Raw genomic sequence first — 21,909 nt, 5'->3', positions numbered from 1 at the left:
TGAAAAAAAACATGTGCCAAGACATTATTTTAATTTTGTAAAAATTGAAACTTATAGCTCTCGGTTAGCACTATAATTGGTGCTAAGATGGATTTTGGGCAATTGTTCGTTTTCAAGAAAATTTGAAAAATGTTGCGCATTCGCACGCGACAAAAACAGAAGTTACTTTTTCAAAAACCAGTTCAAGCACTTATTTCAGCGAAACGTGATGAAAGATTTTAATGCAATTAATTTTAATGTATTATGCATATATTTATCTAAATAGTGTATTTGGTTTGACTTAAAAATATTAAGTTGTTTTTTTTTTAAACTAAATTTTAATCACTGTCGCACGCGACATGTCGCACGCGACATTTTTTCCATCATACTTTTTATGCTGTTTTTTTGTACTTTTTAAGTTCATTTGAAGAGCATATGAAGCATTTTCATAGTTTTTTGATATATTCAATATATATTTTTATTTTCAACTGAAATTTCATACTTTAAAAAATAACTTTAATAAAGGTAAACAAAACGTAATATATTCATATCATGTACATTAGAAACATAATTACCTATCTTAAATTACATCATTAATGTCAAAACATTTTTTTTTATGAATATACTGTTCTAGTAGATTTCGTTTGTTGGCCATTTCAGCCAAACAAATTCATTTGGTTTATACCCGGTATACTGTGCACATTCATTCTATCATTGTTTTAATGACAATGTCTCAATTGGCGCTTATGACATGAAATTTATATTATTTTTTGCACATAAAAAGAGTATGCATCATCTACACTAAAAAAAAAAATAATTTAACGAAAAAAAAATTTTTTTTTGCCATGTCGCACGCGACAAACTTTCAAAAATTCTTAAAAATGAAGTTGTGCTTATATTCATCCAAATTTTATTTTATTATATTTGGTAGCAAATAATGTGTTTGGACACAGTTTTGCATGCTCAATGGACAAAAACTTTAGATGCACTCATAACAAATGCTGTTTTTCACTGTCGCACGCGACAAAAATAGAAGCTGATTAGCTGAAAAGAAATTTACCGTTATTAGCTATTGCATTATTTCTTTTATATATTTTGTATATTCCTTGGATATTAAACAAGATATTAAACTAAGGGTATCAATGCATACTGACTCCCTTTAAGGAAATGAATCAAAACAAAACTTGTAGTAGAAATCTTCAAAACAGAACTTTTGCTCATCTTCGACTTTGCATTGAAATTTTTCAAAATGTGTTATGAGTAAATGGAAAAATCGTTTATATTAGTTAAATGTAATATTTTCCCTATAAACAAATGTGAAGAAAACATGCTTTTGTAGAGTTTGAATTTTTTGGCGCCGGTTGCACTTTCTAGAGAATTGCCCATATGGTAAATATATAAATGTATAAGTTCTAAAATTGTATTAAAGTTGAATTGAATTTTAAAGTCTTCTTCGAAAACATTTCAATAGGAAGATAATATTAAGATCATATCTTTTTCATCAATCTATTTATTCATGTGATATGTAAATTTAAATATATAATACTATTTTGTTTAGACAAAGGGAATCAGATAGCCAAGCTAATCCACATTGTAAACAATTATTTCTGGCCTAAAGTTGTCGTCAACAAAATATTTGGTGTTCATTTCAAAGCCTAACAACGTCCAGGTCCAGCAATGACAGCTATCGAATAAAACCAACAAGAATGGAAGCGAATAAATTGCATAAAAAATATATTTTTGAACAATAACAAAACGTGCGGAATAAAAGGGAATAACGAAAGGTCAACGGGAGAGAAGCAGCATGCGGTGGGACACAGTTTTGGCGTATGCTTCGACAGCGAAACACATAAAATATAAAATAGAAAAAGCAAAACGTGCGGAATTTTCGTATGAAAATTTTATATGATTCTTTTTTTTCCTATTTTGCGTATGGCCCTTGTGCAATTGTTTTTATTTAAATCCACTTTAGTTTTTGGTTTTTTTTGTTTTTTGTTGGGTTGCGCTTTTTGCTTTAGTTTGTTGAAAATAAATTTCAGTGGAAAATAGTTAAGTGATTGATATAGAGCTCTGACTGTGAACCAGCTCAAATGTGCTCCCCATTTGCCATAAGGCTTTGCTGCTTGCAATGCAAATTGATTTCGGGTTTGCAACAACGTTCGAACCGAAGTCTGACCCCCCAAATGTCTGTCGATTTCAGTACGCAAAATTTATTAACATTTCAATTGGTTTGCAGAATGCAACTGCGGCCATAAATTGTTCAAGTTGAGTGTGGCCCGCGGAGATGAAAATGATTTTTGGTCATTGTTCTGAGCTGCATACACTGGGAAGGTGGGAATACCTTCGGCAGAATGCATTTTCGCTACATTGATTCCGAATTTAAACAGATAAATTTAGTGAAAGATTGAAAATCACTTAAATAAAGATTCATTGGACCTCAAGTTGAGTGTTCATACTTGTGATGAAAATAACTCACTAATTTACTTGCTCAGAAGTTGAAGGTCATCAATTATCCATTTACAGATATCACTCTTGATGCTATCGACACACAATTCCCCAGCTACAACATAAGCCACTAAGGCGTCTTTAAACATTGACCAACAGTCGCAGTCGTGACGTCAATAACGACCACAAAGACGACAACGAATTTGGAGACGAAGACGAAGCCGTCGAGAGTGCATTAAATATTTGCAGCAGCCTCTAAATACCTCAGGGTCTGTCTACAGTTCCTTTAAGCTCCTCTCCCTGCTTCAGTGTTGCCACAGTTAAGCCGCAAAGCAGCCATTAGGCAACTACAACTGATGCGAATACGACGCCAATGGCTGTCACTCGACAAAATGGCGTACTCACACACCCATAGACACAAAGAGAGGCAGACATATTGAAAGACTAGAAGATGGCAGCTGCGAGTTACAGTAAAAAGGCTGAGCGCTCTGTAACTAACAGTATGCAAACTGTCTTGCCACTCAACTGAGCATCAGTAGCTGCCACTTGAGTTATGCTGGGGCATTAAGACACCAGACAACATTGTCACAAGCAGAGCAGAGAGACTTCTTCTCGTCGCGTCGCGTCGCGCACAAAAGTAGGCAAGAGGCAGCCAGTTGACTCTGTCGGGTTAATTTATTATTTACGATTTTAATTTGTATTGTGTGGCATTACAATTATGCAAATATGCTTCATGGAAATGCTTTTGTACACTTGCCAGTTGATAACTCAATATTCATTATTGCTCTTCTTGATGGCAGCTCACGTGCCGTAGCCCAGCAATCTTGCTCTCTCTCTTATTTGCTCGCTATTTTTAATCACATGAAAATTGCGCTAAATCATTTTCTAATTGCCTCTTGGAAGTAGAATGTCGCCCAACTTCCCCCATCAGGGATCTTTGCCATCTTTCACTCCTAAATGACTTCACACATTTGCACAGTACATGTTTATGTCTGCCTCAGGACGTGTCGCCAAATCTGTATGCCAGCCAGAGACCCGGCAAGATATGTACATACATGTACATGTGAAAGTAGATACCAACACATATCTATGCAGAGACAGAGATACATACACATACATACATATTCGAGTATTGCCTTCCGCACTCGCCTGTCAATATGTTGAATCACATATGCAGAGAGCACATTGTACTTGGGACCGAAGGTACATTCGCAATATCAAGCAGAAGGTAATGCTTCCTGGACTTTAACAAATTTATTTTAAGAAGACTAAGTTTTTTTTTGTATATATTTTTAAAAACTTAAAGTTTTATATTAACAATAACTAATTGGAAGCTAATGGCCAATAGATGCTGTCACTGCCAGTTCCTCGTCTGCCAGTAAAGGTCTAAATAATTTGTTGTTGTTTTAATGCAGTGTACTTCAATATAAAAGTTTCATTAATCTAATTGAGAAAAGTCAAAATAACTATTGAAAATGAATACTTATAATGAAAATGACTAGTTATACGAATGAACTAAAGTACGTTTAATGATGAACTTAAAAAAATCAATTTCTGAACAATTTTTCTTTTTAAAGCATCTATTGTATAAATACAAAATTGAAGAAAATTAAATTTAAAAAAAAATCGCAGTTTTTACTTTCATTTATTAAAAAAAAAAATAGGTTAGCATAACTTATCAACACAGTGCGATATATTAAATTTAAACTTAAGTATTTGTAACTTAATAATTATTATTTAAACTAAACAATTTTGCATAACATAGAATGAAAGATTATTTAAATGTAAGACAATATCGATAGACATATAAGTGGGAAACAAAACTTGTAACTTAACGTGGGCAGATCGTGAAAGAAAATCAAATTGTAACGAACTTTATTAAGTTAATTTGTCATAGACATAAACTGAAATAAACATATTATTATATTAAAAGTATTTTTCCAATGCTACGAGCTTACAACACACACTTTAAAAACTTAAAATTTAAAAATTTCGGTAAGCTTCTACTTGGCTTATAATTTAAATTTGACTTATGCGTACTATTTCCTTCCGATATTTAATAGGGTAATGGCAATTCGTTTGACATTGACTTATTTCTCTATTCCTTTTGAAGCAGAGCTTGTTTGTCTATTGGCGCCTGCAGCTTGGGTGCTAATTATGCCAAAATATGTATGCTCGTCTATATGTTATTTCCATATTTGGCAACTGGGAGTTGAGTCGCTCCCTAAGGGGAGCCGCCTCTTGGGCGTTCAGCCAAAGTGTCTTCGCTCTTGGCTCACATTGGTGTTGTTGTTGTTGATGTTTGTGGTATAATACATGGCTGGAGCGTAGTTTAGGAGCAGACGAGGAACTGACAGTGACAGCATCTATTGGTCATTAGCTTCCAATTAGTTATTGTTAATTTGTCGTTTGCCCCACCGAAGCTGAATGCACACATTATGCTTTGGCAATGTGGTCTTGAATATTTTAGACATAACTAAAGGCGAATGCAATTAATATCGCATTTTATGGCTGACGAATAAATAGGTTTCATGGAGTATGAATATATTGTAGCGAAATGATATGTGTGTACAAAGGTTTCTGAAAATTATCATCCATCTCTCAAAATTGCTACACATGATATGCGGTTGTTTTGTTGTTGCCATCAGTAACGCACAATGATCCCCAATTTCTGTGCTCTCAAGACCTGGCTCATCTGTAGTACGTCTTCGGCACATTGTTTATTTTTGTGGGGCGCGTGGCAAGTGCAGCCACATAGAGAGTAAATGTGGTATGCCAACGTCAAGCAGCCTCGCTTGCTGGGGCACGTACTCCCCTCAGGCTAAAGGCAGGGCGTAGACGAGCTGCGATACAAGTACTTGGAAGACATAGCAAACTCAGCGCTGAGGCTAAAGGGTTGTGCACTTGTTGTCATCATCATCATCCTTCGCAGAGCATCATCATCTTCCTCATCATCCATGGAACACAGTATAAATAACCTCAGACGAGGTACAAGGGCTGCGGTTCTGGCTACGACAACATTGTTGCCGCTTGTTGTTTGGCTGACTGACGTCAACGAAGGCGATGATGACGTTGATTATGCTGCGAAGAAACAACACAAATTCACAAGAAACGACCCTCAGATGTTGCTCGAGGCTTCTCCAAAGTAGGGGTCTGATTGACTGGCAAATATTGGCAACCGTGCTTTGCGTGTCGGCATGATTGATGCAATCGTTAGATGCATTTCCTGCATCTGTATCTGTATACTCAAATTCTTTTACGACGTTAAAGAAAACGAGGCAATTTATGCAAATGTTTAGACAATTTACGACTAAAGTTCGCACAATTCGGTGGGGCTGGCAGTTTATATTTTATTCAAGAGCACAACATATTTTAGTGGCATCTCGAGGCAGCAATTTTAGTAAGTTTGCTTTCTTTCCCCTCGACAACACATTGCGTTTGCGTCTCTGATTCAGTTGCTGATGCTTGTTGAAAAATTGTGTTTTAATTAAAAACGTTCAAGTGCACTTAAGTGTGCGTTTGCCAGCCACGTCAACAATCAGAGCCACCCAGTGCACACCTACAAGAGGAAAGGAAAAGCCAGCCAGAACAACACGAGCAACAACAAACGACAGCACAAAGAGCCAAGCTATAGCACAAAAGCAACAGCAACAATAATAATTAAGACAACAATACTCCAATGTACAAAATGGCACATCAGCAACAATGTGCAACAAAAATGAAATAAGATAAATCATTTAAATACAAATACGATTCGAGTTGTTTTTTGTATACACTACATTTTGTTATAAAAATTTGAATTTAATTTGAAAAAAACAATAGATTGCAAAGACGAAAAATTAAAAAAAAAATAAACTAAATATATTAATTATTATAGATGGCTATTGCAGTATCTTTTGAATCAAGGTGTATATGATAGGAGACTCTGCCAATTCGCATTGAAAGAGTTCATTAAAGAGTGCAGAGCTACTCAATCTGTGATTTTCCGATTCACCAGGGGTAACTCCTTTGGTGCTCTCTTACTCTGGTGTCTTCTTGGCTACCCAATCCCATGTTGCACATTGCGATGCTTCAGCAAAAGGACTGGGGCATAAATAGAGGCTGCTTGAACGTTGCTTCTCTCATTTCCCTTGTTGCACTGAAGCCTGTCGCTGATAAGCTTCGCAATGTTTTTGTATGCGCCATCGTTTGTGTGTGTGTGTGAGCGCAGGAAACAGGATATGACATATTTAATGCGGAACAGATGCGCATATCTTTTGGCGTTTCTTTATGGTAATTTTTAACATTTTTATTTCAGCTCAGTACGAGTGTCTTTTGCAGATGCTGAAAGTATAATTATGAGATTCAGACAATTGGCAAAAAAAAAAGAGAGAAAAAACTGCAAATTGGTAATGAATATCCCCTCGACAGAGTTCGAATTTGAATTGCAAAATGGATAAAATATATGCGCATGGCTTTAATAACAAAATGCTTAATGAATTGCAAATGCCAGGCACTAAACCACAAAAGATTATTAATTAATGTGGCAATGGATTGCAAACCGCAAAGTGATAATAGAGCGATAGAAGGGCAGACAAATAATCATTGCTATTTACTAAAGACACTCTCCAACGCTTGAATAAAAATGAAAATGAGTTAATAGAAAAAAACTAAATGAAATGAATAATAAGATTATGAGTTCACAGGGAACTATGAGCAGTGTGACATGGAATAGTGTACTAGTTGCATTTACATATTTGATGGCATCCGGGACTTCATCTTCCTTAATGGCAAACTGTGGCTGGACTGCTGGACATGGCGCCATTTTCAATTTGATGAGTCCAGATATCCTCGCGAGAAGGATGACAGCACGAACTCAACGACGCGTAGACGAAATGTGATGCAAGTTTTGTGCGCATTTTTTTTTTGTTTTTGTTTTTAGCATTTTTTGCGTTTGTTTTCAGTTCTATTTTTTATGACTGGGCGTAAATGCATAAAACTGAGAGACGACCCTCAAGTGGTGGCTGGCCGTGCGCCTCGGTGGGACCAGTGGCTAGCCACGTGCACTGAAAAATTGTGAAAACTTGTTTCATTTGCCACTGTTGGAAAAACTTTCGAGCTGAACCGCAGCGGCATTAACAACACTTAAAATGCCTGCAGCGTTTTCCTTTAATACAAGTGGACAGTCCTCGTGTTTTTCTTCTTTATCCTTTTTTTCTGTTGTGTTCTTGTGTGTGTGTGTACTTTGTTATTTTTGTTTTTCAAGGCAACTTTGGTTGAACACTCGGCCACCCCCTTGAAGCGTCCTTTGCCAAACTTTGTCAAGGGTTTTCCCGCACTCTAAACTCATTTTGATTTAGTCGGCATTTAGTTTCCTTTTTGTGCAGATTTTGTTTATGTAGCTCACACACATACACACTTTTCCCCAACAACTTGAAGGCGACAAGTGTAAATGAGTGTCATTTATTTTGCGCTTTGCATTCGCTTTCAGTTTTAAGCTCCAAGTCCGCCAAATGTCCTGAACCGTCTGGCAGGAATTGCGTGATGTCCCCTGAAATCTCTATTTAAATGCGAAGAGATTAAAGTAATGTGCAGCATTCTACGTTTGCTTCACAGCGAAATTCAACGTTGGTCAGTTTAAAACCACAAACACATTAAAGCCAATAATTTGGTTTAGTCAAGTTAAGTTAAGAGTTTTATATTAGTTATTCAACCACTTGCAACCAAATTTCACTAAATTGAGTTTTCAACATTTAAATTTTAATTTATTTGCTTTTACTGCAGTAACTAATAGTACAAATTTTATTGAAAACTTAAGTCAATAAAAAATGTATAAATAAACATTAAAGTAAATTATTATCATACTCTATTTTTCAGAAATTTAAAATTATCTCATAAATATGGTTCAATTTAAATCATGATAAACTGATTTTAGTTATTTGAACAGTCTTCGAAGAACGTCTGAGCATTAATAATAGAAAAGATTTTAATGTACCTTAATTTCATATTGATTTAAAATTCGTTATTAAATTGTGGACTGCTTTAATTCCAACTACATACAAGTATGCCCGAATTTATCATAAAAATAAGGCGAAGAGCGATGCGTGTGTATAACTTAGAATATATTTTTCTTATAAAATTCCTCAAATATTTATATTATCCTATTGTGAGTTAGTTTTGAAGATTTTGTTGCCTCGTTTACATTTGAAGTCTAAATTGAAAGCTTCGTCTTCGTCTAAAAACGAAATGCGTTTGCGCATCTACAAGCAGACTCCAAGTAGATGCCAAGTTTGCACAACCATAAACGACTTGAGTTGAAAGCATTTTATGGCAGTTTTCTTGGCCAATTTTTCCGACTAATTTATTTGCAGTTCACTTTGTGCAGAGTTTACTCCAAACACTTGAGCTGCAGCCAGGAAGCTAGGAACCTAGTCGAGTGTCGACTGCTCGAGGCTTTGGCCAAAAAAATCCACGTTTTATTAGACAGCTTGAGAGCGACTTACGGCATTCATAAAGGCAAGTCTAAGTCCAGCAATAATTACCACCAAATTAGTTTGCTTTTGCGTGCTGCATTTGAATTAAATCATTTGGCTGCATTTCGCTTTTTTCTCCTCTCTTTTACTAGATGTGATTCTAATTTTTTTTTCTCATCATGGGGCATCTGTATTAATGTTTTTTCTTGCATTTTCTTTTTGAAAGTTGGTCATTGCATTGCTTAATTAAAGTTGGTTTTTTCCATTCGAATTGCCGCCTGGGAGCGTGTGGGAGCTTCTGACTCTCGTTCAGGGCTATCCACACAGTTGTGCCCAGGATTCTTTTAGATCCTCTGACAAGGCGCCATATGTCCCTCTCCAGCATCAGTTGCAAACGGCAGCAGCAGGAGTCCGAGGGAAAAAAGACAATTACACATTTTTTTTGTTCATTTTGCTTTGGACTGTAATTTCAGCTCTATTCTCTTGCAACTTTCACTTTTAACTTGATTTTAACGCCGCCTTGGTAGGTTTTGTTTTTGGTTTACTTATCTCTTGGTCGGGGCGTGGCATGCAACTCTGCATGTAAAAATTATGCGCTACGAAATGCAATTATGTAAATGCCTGCAGCGCAGAAATCGAAGTTAATTAGGTCGTAACTGTGGTGCAAATTGTAATCCCCTAGAGTGAGCAACCGCTGGCTGGACAGGCTACTAACTGCTGGCTGCTGGCTGCTGGCAACTGGCTGCTTGAATGAATGGAACAAATTGCTTGGCAAGGAATTAGTGAAGCAAGAAATTGAAAGGGTCATAAAAATGTCAGCTCTTTATTAAATGAGCTTCCTAATGTTGAACATGAAAAATGCGAAGCGGCTTAGAGACAAAAGCTTCTCGTAAAAAGGTCAAAACGACGTCCCCATGTGAATTTATTGATGTGACCTTCAATCGTCAAGCTTCAGTTCATTTTAAGCCATTGCCAATTTAATCCGTTGACTAAAGTTAAATCAATATGAATTCAAATTCAATACGAGCGTTTCAGCAAAATTTGCGAGTCAAATATTTAAATTTGTTTATACACGCTATCACCTAAAGTGTCATTAATCAACAGAAATTAATAACGCACTCATAACAACATTTTGAAAGCGAAAACACACAAAATCAATAAGGGAAAGAATATGGATAACGTTGATTTGATTTAAAATTCATAATTGTAAAAATTGAAAAACATCAAAATAGTCATAATCAAATGGACATACATATGTTATGTATGTATATGGGCTTCGATTGTGGTGCAGAAATAAATAAAATATAGTTGGTTTCGTTTTATATGTGACTACAAGTACATGGTGCTTTCAATTAGGCTTTTTAATTGCTTTTCAATAAATATTATTATAGTATTTGCCAGTGATTAATATTATTTGAATTTCCGTTTGCGTTTGTTGAATTTACGTTCGTAATTGCCTGTCATTCGGTTTTGCTATTTTGGTCAATGCATTGCATCTAAGTACAAGTGCAAACACATTTTGGGCAAAGAAGAAAAATTCGATTGAATTCGCTCGTTTTGCAAGGGTCTTTCGATTTAATTAACTAGCAATTAAGGCAAATTTATTGGCGCACTTTGATGGTCGTAAATTAGCTACTCGAATGATTTTCAAAATGTCAGAGAGCAAATCAATTTACAAAGCTGTCTCGCGAAGAGTGAAAACCCCAACAAGCTGAACTTGTAGCATGTCAGCGCCGGTCCAAGGCCAACCAAGACAACAATTTTTTCAACCGTTCTACTTGTCGTATGAGCAACGGCAATAGCGCAACCTGACTGACGTGTAAGCCACACACACTCTCACACGTTCATATACACATATTGCGCAGAGAGTGAAGCGCAAAAATTGGTGAAAAAGGATATTGGGAGCTTGTTTGGGAGTTGGCAATCACCTTTAAACGCTTTTCCCCATGCCCGAGTGAAGTTGGAGTGGCAGTCAGACACAATGAAGAAGTCAAACAAGTCACTTAGCTACTGCTCTCGCTGCTCTAAGGGATGCAAAATTTGGTAAAAAAAAGAAAAAAAAAAACTTTACCTGACTTTTCCTTACGTGGTTGGCGACAGCAAGCGACTGAGAGAAGAGGTAACACATAGGAGGCAGGTATATTTTTGGACAAAAGCCAAGCTGATTTAAGACTTTAACTCAGATTGTTCACACACAGTGCACTCTCAGTCTGAGCACTTAAACAGAGTGAAAGATTTGTGGCAGGAAGTATCCGATAAGCGGCTTGCAAGACTTTTCCTTTCCACTTCTTTTGCAGTTCGTCTTTTAACCTGTCTCACTGGCAGATAAACGGAAAAGTTGCTGGAGTATCGTGTGATTGATCAAACTGCAAAAGTAATTATAGCTCCAAAGAAACTGAATTTCAATGAGCGAAAATAGGATAATAGAATATTCGATGTTTGTTGTTATCAAGATTAGGCTAATTTCATAATGCTATTTAGCCTTTAATCATTCTAAAGAAATCTAGAAACCGCCTTAAAATGAGCGATGCTAAGAGAGCACCAAAGAGAGAGCAATCTCGCAGACACGACAAATCCGAAAGTAGCAACCTAGATGCAAAATATAAAACAGTTGTCTCTAGAACGTCGATCGTGCCGCTTGTGTAGTTCGTGTGTTTCTCCTGCTCGGACTGTGCATCTTGGGCAATACTTACGGCGAGCAAAGTATTCACAAGATACGACTTGTGCCCCGTGCTAAAAATAAACGACAAGTCGAAAAAGGGGGACAAAATAACGTCAACGTCGATCGCGCGCCAAGTGTAAAATAAAAGGAAGGAAGGGTCAGACCCCTACGGCAAAACAAAATAAAGATAAAAATAAAAATACAAATACAAATAAAGAGAATAATAAAAACGTAAATATTTCTGTGAAATTGCTTATATCGCTAATGAAAAACGAAAAGCGGATGTTTTTTATGCAATCAGTATGTATTCGGGTTAAAAATAATCAAAGTTCGTATTTATTTATTTGTGCAAATTATGCCAAGTGACAAAGATAAATATTTATTCGTTGCCAAATGTTCGCCTAGAATATATTAAGCTGAGAAGAGCTGAGCTGAGCGATCAAAGCGATTGTCAAATGTGCTCAATTGTGAGTTTCTACATTCAGATCAAAGTGCCTCGAAATCATAATAAGCAAATCAAGCGAAAAAGTCGTTGCGCAAATTGGTAAATGCAAATTGCTCGAAATTGATAATGCGTATAATTATTGCAAAAATGCAAATTGTAAAAAAAAATATCGGAAAACATGAAATAAAAAATCTGTGGTTATTGCAAATATTTACAATTCGCATATGGCATTGAGGCCTTCCACCTGCAGCATTCGTGTTGCACTCTGCATTAATTAATGCATAATTTGCGGAATATGAAAGAGATATGCAGAAAAAATATATATATTTAAAAAACACTTTGTGAAATTGCTGTGAAAATGTGTTAAATTTTTATTTTCGTTTTTTTCTCCCTTCGTATAAATCAGCTGAATGTTTTCACTTAATTTTCATGATATTGTGTTGCAGATAAATATACATAAGATATGCAAACAAACACGAGTTGAAATAAGTGAAAATTTCATCAATCTACGGGCAAGCACTTAAAAGTCAATCTACAAATAATTTTTGCTTTAGGAAGATAATTAATAAATTTAAAGGCTCAGGCTACACTGGCAATTGTCTATCAAAATTGGGACGCAAATGTTAATTTAAACTCTGCAAATTCTGTGAAAGTTAAGCAGATTTGTTGTTTTCAGTGTATAATGTGAAAACAATTAATGTGTTAAATAAAAAAGTTGTACAAAAATGTCAATTAATAGGTGTCCAACTATATTGTTAAAGCCTAAAGTTTGTTAATTAAAACGTTTAATTTTAAATGTAACTCGTTTGGCATCTGATGTTTGATTGAAACATTCATCACTCAATTTGGAGAGTTGATTAATAAAGATGATTCAAGGACAAATTCCATTGCAAAATTCCAACTTGTAATAAATATTCACCCACACATCATACTTTATTACACATGATGTATCTATAAAAAATTTGTTTACCTATCAAGTAAAAAATTTGCATTTCTATACTTAAGTGTTGAAAATGTAATAGAGAAAATTGTGTTCTCTTGAATTTCGGGTGTAAACAATTTGGCTTTAAAATACATGTCAGAGCAGCCGGGTTATTTAAAAATATTTGCTTCACTTAATTTACATGATAATGGGCCAGATTTATGCATTTTGTTACTTGCCGGCCGCCCACTTTTTCGCTCGCCCCACTTGGAGGCTTTGCATGCTGCAGGCTATATGGTCCCAAAAATAAACCGCATAATTCGAAATAATTTGCAGCGTATTTTTGCGGCTTTTGAGTTTGTTGAACTTGCGAGTATTTCGTAGATTTTGATTTTGATTTTTAAGTTTTTCGCATTTTGAAATTCGAATTTCTCTCCTCTCGAATTTTTATGAGGCATCTAAAATTAGTTGCAAGATAATTTGTTGTTATTATTCAGCTTGTTCTGCTACGAAAATTTGTTTGTGCTTTGGGTTTATTATATTTTGGGGTAGATTCCCGCGATGCGCCTCATCTCTCCTTGTTGCGGCTCGCTAACTTGTGTGTCAAATGTGACAGCTTTCAATGCGTTGTCGTCTCTATGCTAATTATGCAAATTTCTTCACCCCTGTGTCTTGGCGCAGTGTCACGAGTGGCATAGGGCACTAAAACCACGACTGACGCTACTTTAGATTCATTTGCATTACAAATGCAACAGAAATTTCTGTGCTTGCTGCTGCTGGCGCCTTTTCTTTATGAGCACTATATGATTTATGACATTCAGACAGAATTCACATGAAATGCGTTTCGAATCAATATTTGTTACATTTTCGTAGATGCACATTTTTTCATATGTTTGTGTATGTGTAATGAATGAATGGTTTGCCAACTGCGAGTCCTGTGATTTTGCATTTTTTGTAAAGTTTTATTTTCATTTATTCATAAGTGCAACTGCGTGTCATTTGTACTCCTCTGGACAACATATTGTGACCATCGGAAACGAATTTATTCATTCAATCGGTTTATTTTTTCGTGATAACAGCTGTCCATCATATTTTTCCATTCCCACTCTCATTTTCTACTACGTAGAGTAGAAGGGTATTATAACATTGTGCATACAACAAATCAATATTACATGCAGAAGGTGATATGTACATATATCCGGCACCATTAGGAATATGTATTCTTGATCAGCGTCAACAGAAGAGACGATTATCGGTCCTTCCGTCCGGCAGTAGAAAACACAACATAGTTTTAGATTTTGCCCCGCCCCGCAAATTTTATGATTTCTGAAAATTTAAAATCTGGTAAAAATTGGAGTAGTTACTTAGTTATTTTATTGCTACTGCATTATAATTGCTTTGGTTGACAATCTGGTATACTTGGTACTCTATGGTATATGTGAAAGTACTAAAAAATGCTAAAATATACTGTTAGTGTGTCTATATACTAACACACTAACAATGGCCCTCAATAAATTTTGGTATTTTGATAGTATTATTACTATTATTATTTTGCTATATTAAAGAATAATACCGCATTCTTTTGCGACTCTTGAAAATGGGTGCCGGGAATGTCACAGTCGAGCCCTCTCGACTGTAGCTTTCTTACTTGTTTTGTATAACGTGTTCATAAAGAACATAATTTATTTATAGAGTAAGGTCACGTTCAACTTTTCTTGTTTATTTGCAATGTCGCATCTGTGAAGTTCAAAGCATTTTCTAAATTGCGACCGCATCACCAACAGTCTACTTAATCCAAATCAAATCAATTTACTTAACTTAAATTCCAATTGCAAACAGATGAAGGGCTTTTTTGTCTTCGCCTTTTGCCAGCTGTCAATCCGTGACAGTTTCTGCAAGCTTTTCCCGTGACTGCACTTTTACTTCTTGTGCCACTTTTTGATTGCTCAAGGAGAAGGATATTTTAAGTTTGTCACGAAATGCAATGCATTCAGTCCACTTTTTGAATCTCTAACGAGAATATACATACTTTTGCTGTATGGAGTTTATTTTTTTAAGTATTCACTGACCAATATGCACAAATATATTATTGAAATATATAGTTTAATATTCTGAAAGGGTATATAAATTGCGGCTTGTTCGCGATTTTTTGTATTTATTTTTTATTTGCGATTGGAGAGAGAAAAGTCGAACGAAATTCCGTGCATTTTTTGTGTTTTATTTTTATGCATTTGGCGTATATTTTTAATGCTCGCATTTATTTACATTTGCACAGAGGTGGCACTCGACTCTGCTTATTTATTATTTATTTGCGTTATTTTTAACGAGCTGCATTTAGTGCCGATGCATTTGGGTGTTCGCTAAGTGAAAGTGAATTAAGTGACATAAGTCTGAACTCACTTTACACGCTACCTAAGCAGCTGATATCAATTTGTACACGTGTAACAGAAATAGCGATGATTTTTACATTTAATTTCATAGAACGCTGCTATAAATACACAACACGCATGACATAAAGGCACAAAGTAAAAGCCAAAGTAAACATCAGCCAATGCTGCCTCATTTAGCCCCTACGAAATGGAAAATTTATGAGACATTTCCAAAGACTATATTTTCGCGGCTAGCTAAGTGCTGGAAAAACTTTCAACACGATTTCTTCAAAAAAGGTCAATTTTATGTTTCTGACCAATAAATGTACCTTGACATTTGTGTGGAGCAGTCTTCTATGCTCTGTGGAAAACTAAAGAAAATATGTAATAAGTAATAAGAAAACTTTTAAGAGAATTTCTTATTTTTTTAGTCTTTAGCACACGCTTGTTATTCTTTCTTTCTTTTGGAAAGAGAGTGACACAGAGACCGTTGGAAGTAGCAATGGAATACAATATTTTAAATTTTTATCTGAGCTTAGACTTGAGGCCTACAAAACTCTGACTGGGTTGACGATTTTCTGTATAAAATTAGTAGTTGAATAAATTTTAGCTTGGTTAATATGAAATTTGTTGCTTGTATTTCGTGTTTTATATGAATGTTAAGGTTAATATTTATTCGAAATTAACATTTCTTTATTGTAGTTATTATCAAAATTTGTCCGCTCTATTTTTCTGCAAATGTTCTTGTTTTTATTAAGTTTGTTGTTGTGAAAAATGCTTTTAGAGCGCCTCAGTGTTGTGTTTATTTTTATATACATTCAAACACTCGCCCATATATATGAACTACATACAAACTTACGTATAAAGCTGGCCCATATGTTACTCGCATGTTGCTCTGTGTGTTGATTTGCTCGTAAAAAGAAAATCATTTAAATGGCGTTTTGCTTTCCGTTCAAGATATTTGCATTCGGTTTGTTATTTTATATATGTATGTACAAATATGTATATAAAATTAGCCCAGATCACTAAGTGTCAACACACGTACATATAGCCGGAACAGCTGGTGGGTGGCGCACCCGAAATGAACCTAAGAACCTAATTGAATTTTTATTGGTATTTTTATGATTAATCGTCATGGGAAATTTTCTATTTTTGGTCTTTGTTTATTCTATTGGAAATGTGAATCTGACACTAAAATTTTAAAAAGCATTCAAGTTTCATTTGGCATGTGACGGCGCATGAATGATGGGTATTTGTTCTTCTCATTTTTTGTATACATAGTCAATTTTAATGGCATCTTTATATCGGGCATAAGTACTCAAACTCCGCAAACTTGAAAGAATATCTACGCTGAATCGATTTGACAATGTCCATAGAAATTATAAGCAATTGACTTCGAGAAAGAACTGCTACAAATCAGAAATGTCTGGCAACATAATTGGCTGCAAAAACATAAATTTTAAATACGAAATATGGACAACATCTTCATTGTTTACAGACATACACATATGTACGCATGTCATTATAAAGTGGAAAATTGTAGTGAAATCAAGTGCTTTTGATAAGTATGATGAAATGTGCTAACAAAGAAAACATAAATAAGCAAAGCTTAACAAGATAGAAATTGTAGTTTTAATATATCAAAAACGGAATGCTAGCACAAACAATGCCATAAATATTTGAATAGTATATACCAAAGCGCACCTCGTAAATCGTTTATTCCTTTGACAAATGAAAAATTCAGCACGCAAAAGCAACTAAACGTAAATATTTGCAATAATAAACAACAAAGAATATAATACAAAATAAGAAAAATAACCCCAATACAAATTGTTTACCATTTAGAGTTTATCCATTTTTTTTCTTATTGTGCATTGTACTTTTTTCGCACTTTTCTCAAAGAAAACTGAATGAAACTTTTCGGGTAGTTGCAATGCAACGGAAAAAGTGCCGACACCATTTGAGTTGGGCCGGAAGAATGTGAAAAATCTTCAAGTAAATAAAGTAAAAAAAATCCATTCCTTGGAAGAAGGAAAATACATGTAAATGAAGTACTGTAGAATGCGGCGTACTCTTGGCTGAGTATGAAACGCAATTAACAACAAAGAAATTCCCCAACAAAAGACAAATACAAAAGGCGAATGTAATGTGAAAACCTGCTGAGTGAAGAACTTTCCTAAAACTAAAATTAAAACTGAAACTGAAATTGAAAATAAAAAGGGGAAGCAAAAGCAAGAGAAACAGAGAAAGCGTGTCAATATAAACAGGCGCCATGAAGTTTTGTTTGGAAGCATTTTGGTTATTTTTGTTGACAGTTGGCGGCAATCAGCAGCAATTAAGCACTGATTGTTGCCACGGGCTGTGTCCCACTTGGGGCATGCCAGTCGCAGTTGCAGCTGCCACAGCAACAACAACTGTGAATGCCACAGCATCAGCAAAACAAAAATCAATCGAGCAAACGCTGATGGACAGCGGCGGTCAAATTCACAACGGAAATGAGCTGGAAAATGCAATGAAATTGCGTGAGACCACAAGGCAAACAAAGACTGAATCCCTCCCAGTTATTGGGGACATAACAACAACAACAATACAATCACAAATCGTGCCGGATGCAACAACACTGACGGCAGCTCAGAAATCATTTGCCCGCCAAACTGTCAAGCAAGCCAAAACGTCCTCTCTCAATTTACAGCAAAATATTAAAGAGCGATTGGTGAGCTTGTTTGCCAGTGAGGAAGAGGTTGACTCTAGTCCCACAACAACGACATCGGCAATGACCGACAATGATGGGACAAGCACCCATCATCCGGAGCGTCGTCATCTGGTGCCCGATAAGCTGCAGTACACGAAGGAGATCCAAATCAAACAGGGTCGTTTGATGGGCATCACACGTCGCTTCCAGGTGACCAGCGGGCTACGTGAGGTGGATCAGTATCTGGGGCTGCCCTATGCGGAGGCACCTACGGGCAGTAGACGATTTATGCCACCCGGTACGTAGCAACTTATAATAGTGATGCTTCTTTTAGCTACTTTATTTAGAGTTTATTTGAAAATATAGATTAATCGAATATGTGTTTGAGTTATGCCTTTAATATTAGCTTAAGTACGTAAAGTAGCCACAACAATAGCAATAAGCTTGTTTAAATAAATGGGTCTTTCTCGATAGCTATAAATTTCGACTTACTGAGTCAAAAGCAACAACATCTGAAATTAGGTTCTAATTTTTAAGAACTAATAACAAAAATTCTTGAATCTGAGATCTTTTTGATCTTACAATAAGATTATTTAATCTTAAAATGATGATTGAGGAACAAATTTTTGTTTTACGATTTTTTAAACCTAAAAATCTTGGCTTATGATTTTTTCAAGATCGAAATGTTCTTAAATTAATATTTGCAATCTGCTTTTCAATTTAAAATAAAACATTCTTAAAGCAAGATTTTAATCTTAAATATACAAATTTATCATACCTCATAACCTCAAAACTTTAGATTCAAAAAATCTTGGTAGTAAGCTAATGAAAAAATCCATTTTTCGGTCAGATTAAAATATTTTTTTTCCGCTATTCATAAGTCAACAAAATATTTAGGTTAAGTTATAATAGTTCCCTTGTGCTTATGCTGATTTTACTTTATGTTTATCAGAAGTCAGGTAACAATTGTCTTTTCTTCGTCACCCTTCTTTCAGTAGCTAAAAATTAACTTAGAGGGGATCCTTGAGCAAACCAATATTATTATTAATCGCTTTATGTCTCAGTAAAATGAGAAATAACCATCGAAGAACACACTCAAAAAACATAAATATTTATAAGTTTTTCTTGCCTGTTTCTACATTTAGCATTTTTCGGCTTTTATGAGCTAAGACTCTCAACACTGTGCCACAAATATGACGGCAATTTGCCACTTTGCCTTAGAGCCAGCAAAATGCAAAATCAAAACCCAAAATTACACAGCAGATGCAACAGAGGAAACAACTTGACCATGTACGAACAGTCTGCAGGGCAATTCTGAATTTAGCCTGCAATTTAAAGCAATTATCTCTGAGCTGCACCTGGCATTAGGCTTTCAAAACTTGACACGTACTCGGAACGCCCCCCAAAAAATACGCCTCACATTTTGGCATTCTTGTTGTGGGTATCCTTTATGTCCGCATGGGTGTTCGTTTGTTTATTTCACAGGGTCGAATGTGGTTGCTATTATTTGGGCAATGTTTAGGGCAATTCAATGCAAATTGTAGCCAATCCAAACGTACACAGAATGTGTGTGTTATGTTTAGAATTTTGAGAATTTGTCTAGAATCTTGTGAAATATTATGTTATTGTTTGTTTTAATTGAGTTTTGGGTACATTTGAGTTCAACAGACAGGCTGGAGTGTGTAAGGAATGCTAATTATCAGCTCACAATTTGCAAATATTTGTCAATTGTAATTGAACATTGGAGCGCTCAGATTGAGGTCAAACTGAGGCATTTCCGGCCATTGAATGGCCGCCTAGCTTAGCCGGCAAACCGCATCGATTGGTCCATCGACGGAACATAAATGCAAAACCGCAGTTGTAACTGCAACTGTAGCTGCAGCTGAAAATGCAAATGCAAGTTGCTGCTTGCCAAGAGCCTTCAATTTCACACTTTCTGTATGCGCAATGTAGCGGCAGGACCTCACATTGTAAGGACAATAAATTATCTGGCGCGTTTTGCAGTTGGCTTGGTCTGTGGCAACATTTGTTGCCCACCAGCTCGAGAGTCGACTCTCGACGTTTGACAGTCCGCAGTCGACTTTCGACAGTCGACAGCCAATAGCACAGGCCGTGACAAAAGTGCTTGTCACGATTTGTATTTGTGTGTCTAGTATGAGTGTGAGTGTAAGTGTGTGTGTATGAATGTGTCTGCCTGTCTGTGGGCAAGTGTTTGCAACCGCGTAGCGTTTATTGAGCACTTGAGTGGTGCACACTCAATCCGTGCGGCAAGTTGCAACAATAACGAAGACTGCGAACTATGTGACGCCATATATGTTGGCGGAAGTTGTTTGCCTTAGCTAACATGACGACTCAGTAGTTGTTGCAGTTTCACAGTTCCAGTTGCAGTTGGCCGTCTACATTGTGGCAACAACACGCGTTAAGTTTTGTTAGGCAAATATAAGCCAATGCAAATACAAGGTTCGTTTGCGTATACGTAATGTGTGTGTAGAGAAGAGATGCACGCTCACACACACACCCACACACATGTGGTGACATGAGATAGACTGTTGCCTGTTTGTGCGTGGCAACCAAACAAATAGAAAACTTTTCGACAACACGTCGGAAAATTGTTTTGCGTTTTTACGTAGTATTTGTCTTATTTCTATCTCTAGATGGGATCAGGAGTTAGAGGCCAGGAGTTTGTGGTGTGGTGGGCGTGGTCATGTGCGCTTTTATTTATGTACTAGACGCGCGCCTCCTTTTGCCTGTTGCCCAAATTTATTAATAACAAAATGCAAATAACGCCACCGACTGGCGCGCTTTGTATGTCGAAACTCGACATTCGCTATTCGCGTATATTTGCTATCTCGTCTCCCTATCCCCCCTTCCCATTGAATGAATTCAAGTGCTCGTCTGTGGCTCATTCAAAGATATGGCAATGTGTGGAGATTTGCCTTGTTTTTATGAGGACAATAACGTGAAACATTTGACAGCAAAATGAAATTTGTGTACGTCGAATATGTCAAAGTGTAAATGTTGCATATTTTTGGGCGTACAAACGCTGCAAATTGCTTTCCACCCAACCGTCTTTGTTCACTTTGCCTTCGTATAATAAGCAGTATGTGCGCCGCGATTTCATATCATAGTTTTAGTTATTAACTCTGATTGCCTCGGGAATGTCTGGTACTGACATTTAGTGGATTTCATACCACGATTTAGTGGATTAAATTTGTATTTTCAACTATCTTATACACTAGCAACCCTATTTAAATTTCATATAACGCAAACATATTGCTTGGATACAGAGTTAATTAATGCATTCCATTCACAGTATAACAAATGTCAATGAGAATACATAGTATGGAAGGAAATTGCAACACTCCATGGGTCGAAATATGTAAGCACTTTGGAATGCCAATCAACAGAGGTGTCAGTTTCATAAAGTATGTCATGGCAACTGGTTTACGTGTGATGCTGCAACAATGCAACATCGTATTTGCACAGGATTCCAAACTAAGTTGACCATCGTGGTTGATCGTGGTTGTGGTTGTGGTAGTGCCCACGCAAGTCCCTTTCGAATAGGACAAATCGACGTTAACTGAAACACCAAACCAAACCGAACCGAACCGCAGTCAACTTGGCTGCTGTCCCGAGTGCCCTTTGAATGCTATTTCAACTTGCTGCTGTTGCACTCATGTGTAGGAAGTGCCAATGTGGCTGTCTACTTGTTTACGGAGCTTCCAAGTGCCCGCTGACCGTGCTGCATAAATACGAAATTGACTTTATGCTCCCCAAGCGTCACGCAAACCAATCGAATGCTGTTTTTTCGCGGCATCCCAGAGAGCGGAAGGGCAAGAGATAGAGAGCGAAAGTATGCGATAGCACGATAGAAAGACCAAAAATAACCAAGCACGGAATTGTTGGTTATAATCGATACAGTGGGCCGAATAATGATTCTGGT

General features: G+C 36.2%; 1 protein-coding gene across 3 annotated transcripts in view; it reads left to right on the top strand.

Annotated features, from left to right (window-relative positions):
* Positions 1-11,501: 11,501 nt before the first annotated feature.
* LOC132785554 (uncharacterized) overlaps positions 11,502-21,909 on the top strand; it is a 45,435-nt gene continuing 35,027 nt past the window's right edge. Inside the window, exons 1-2 of one of the 3 annotated variants that reach the window (XM_060791705.1) lie at positions 11,502-11,838; positions 17,177-18,264. In XM_060791705.1, the coding sequence (XP_060647688.1) occupies positions 17,547-18,264 (718 nt within the window). In that variant the 5' untranslated portion in view covers positions 11,502-11,838; positions 17,177-17,546. Of the gene's footprint in view, positions 12,083-17,176; positions 18,265-21,909 lie in introns of all 3 variants that reach the window. The other 2 variants (XM_060791704.1, XM_060791703.1) reach the window with 2 other exon arrangements.

This window comes from Drosophila nasuta, chromosome 2R (assembly GCF_023558535.2).
Source record: "Drosophila nasuta strain 15112-1781.00 chromosome 2R, ASM2355853v1, whole genome shotgun sequence".
In the NCBI taxonomy this organism is placed as follows: Eukaryota; Metazoa; Arthropoda; class Insecta; order Diptera; family Drosophilidae; genus Drosophila; species Drosophila nasuta.
This window is presented reverse-complemented; position numbering and strand designations above follow the sequence as displayed.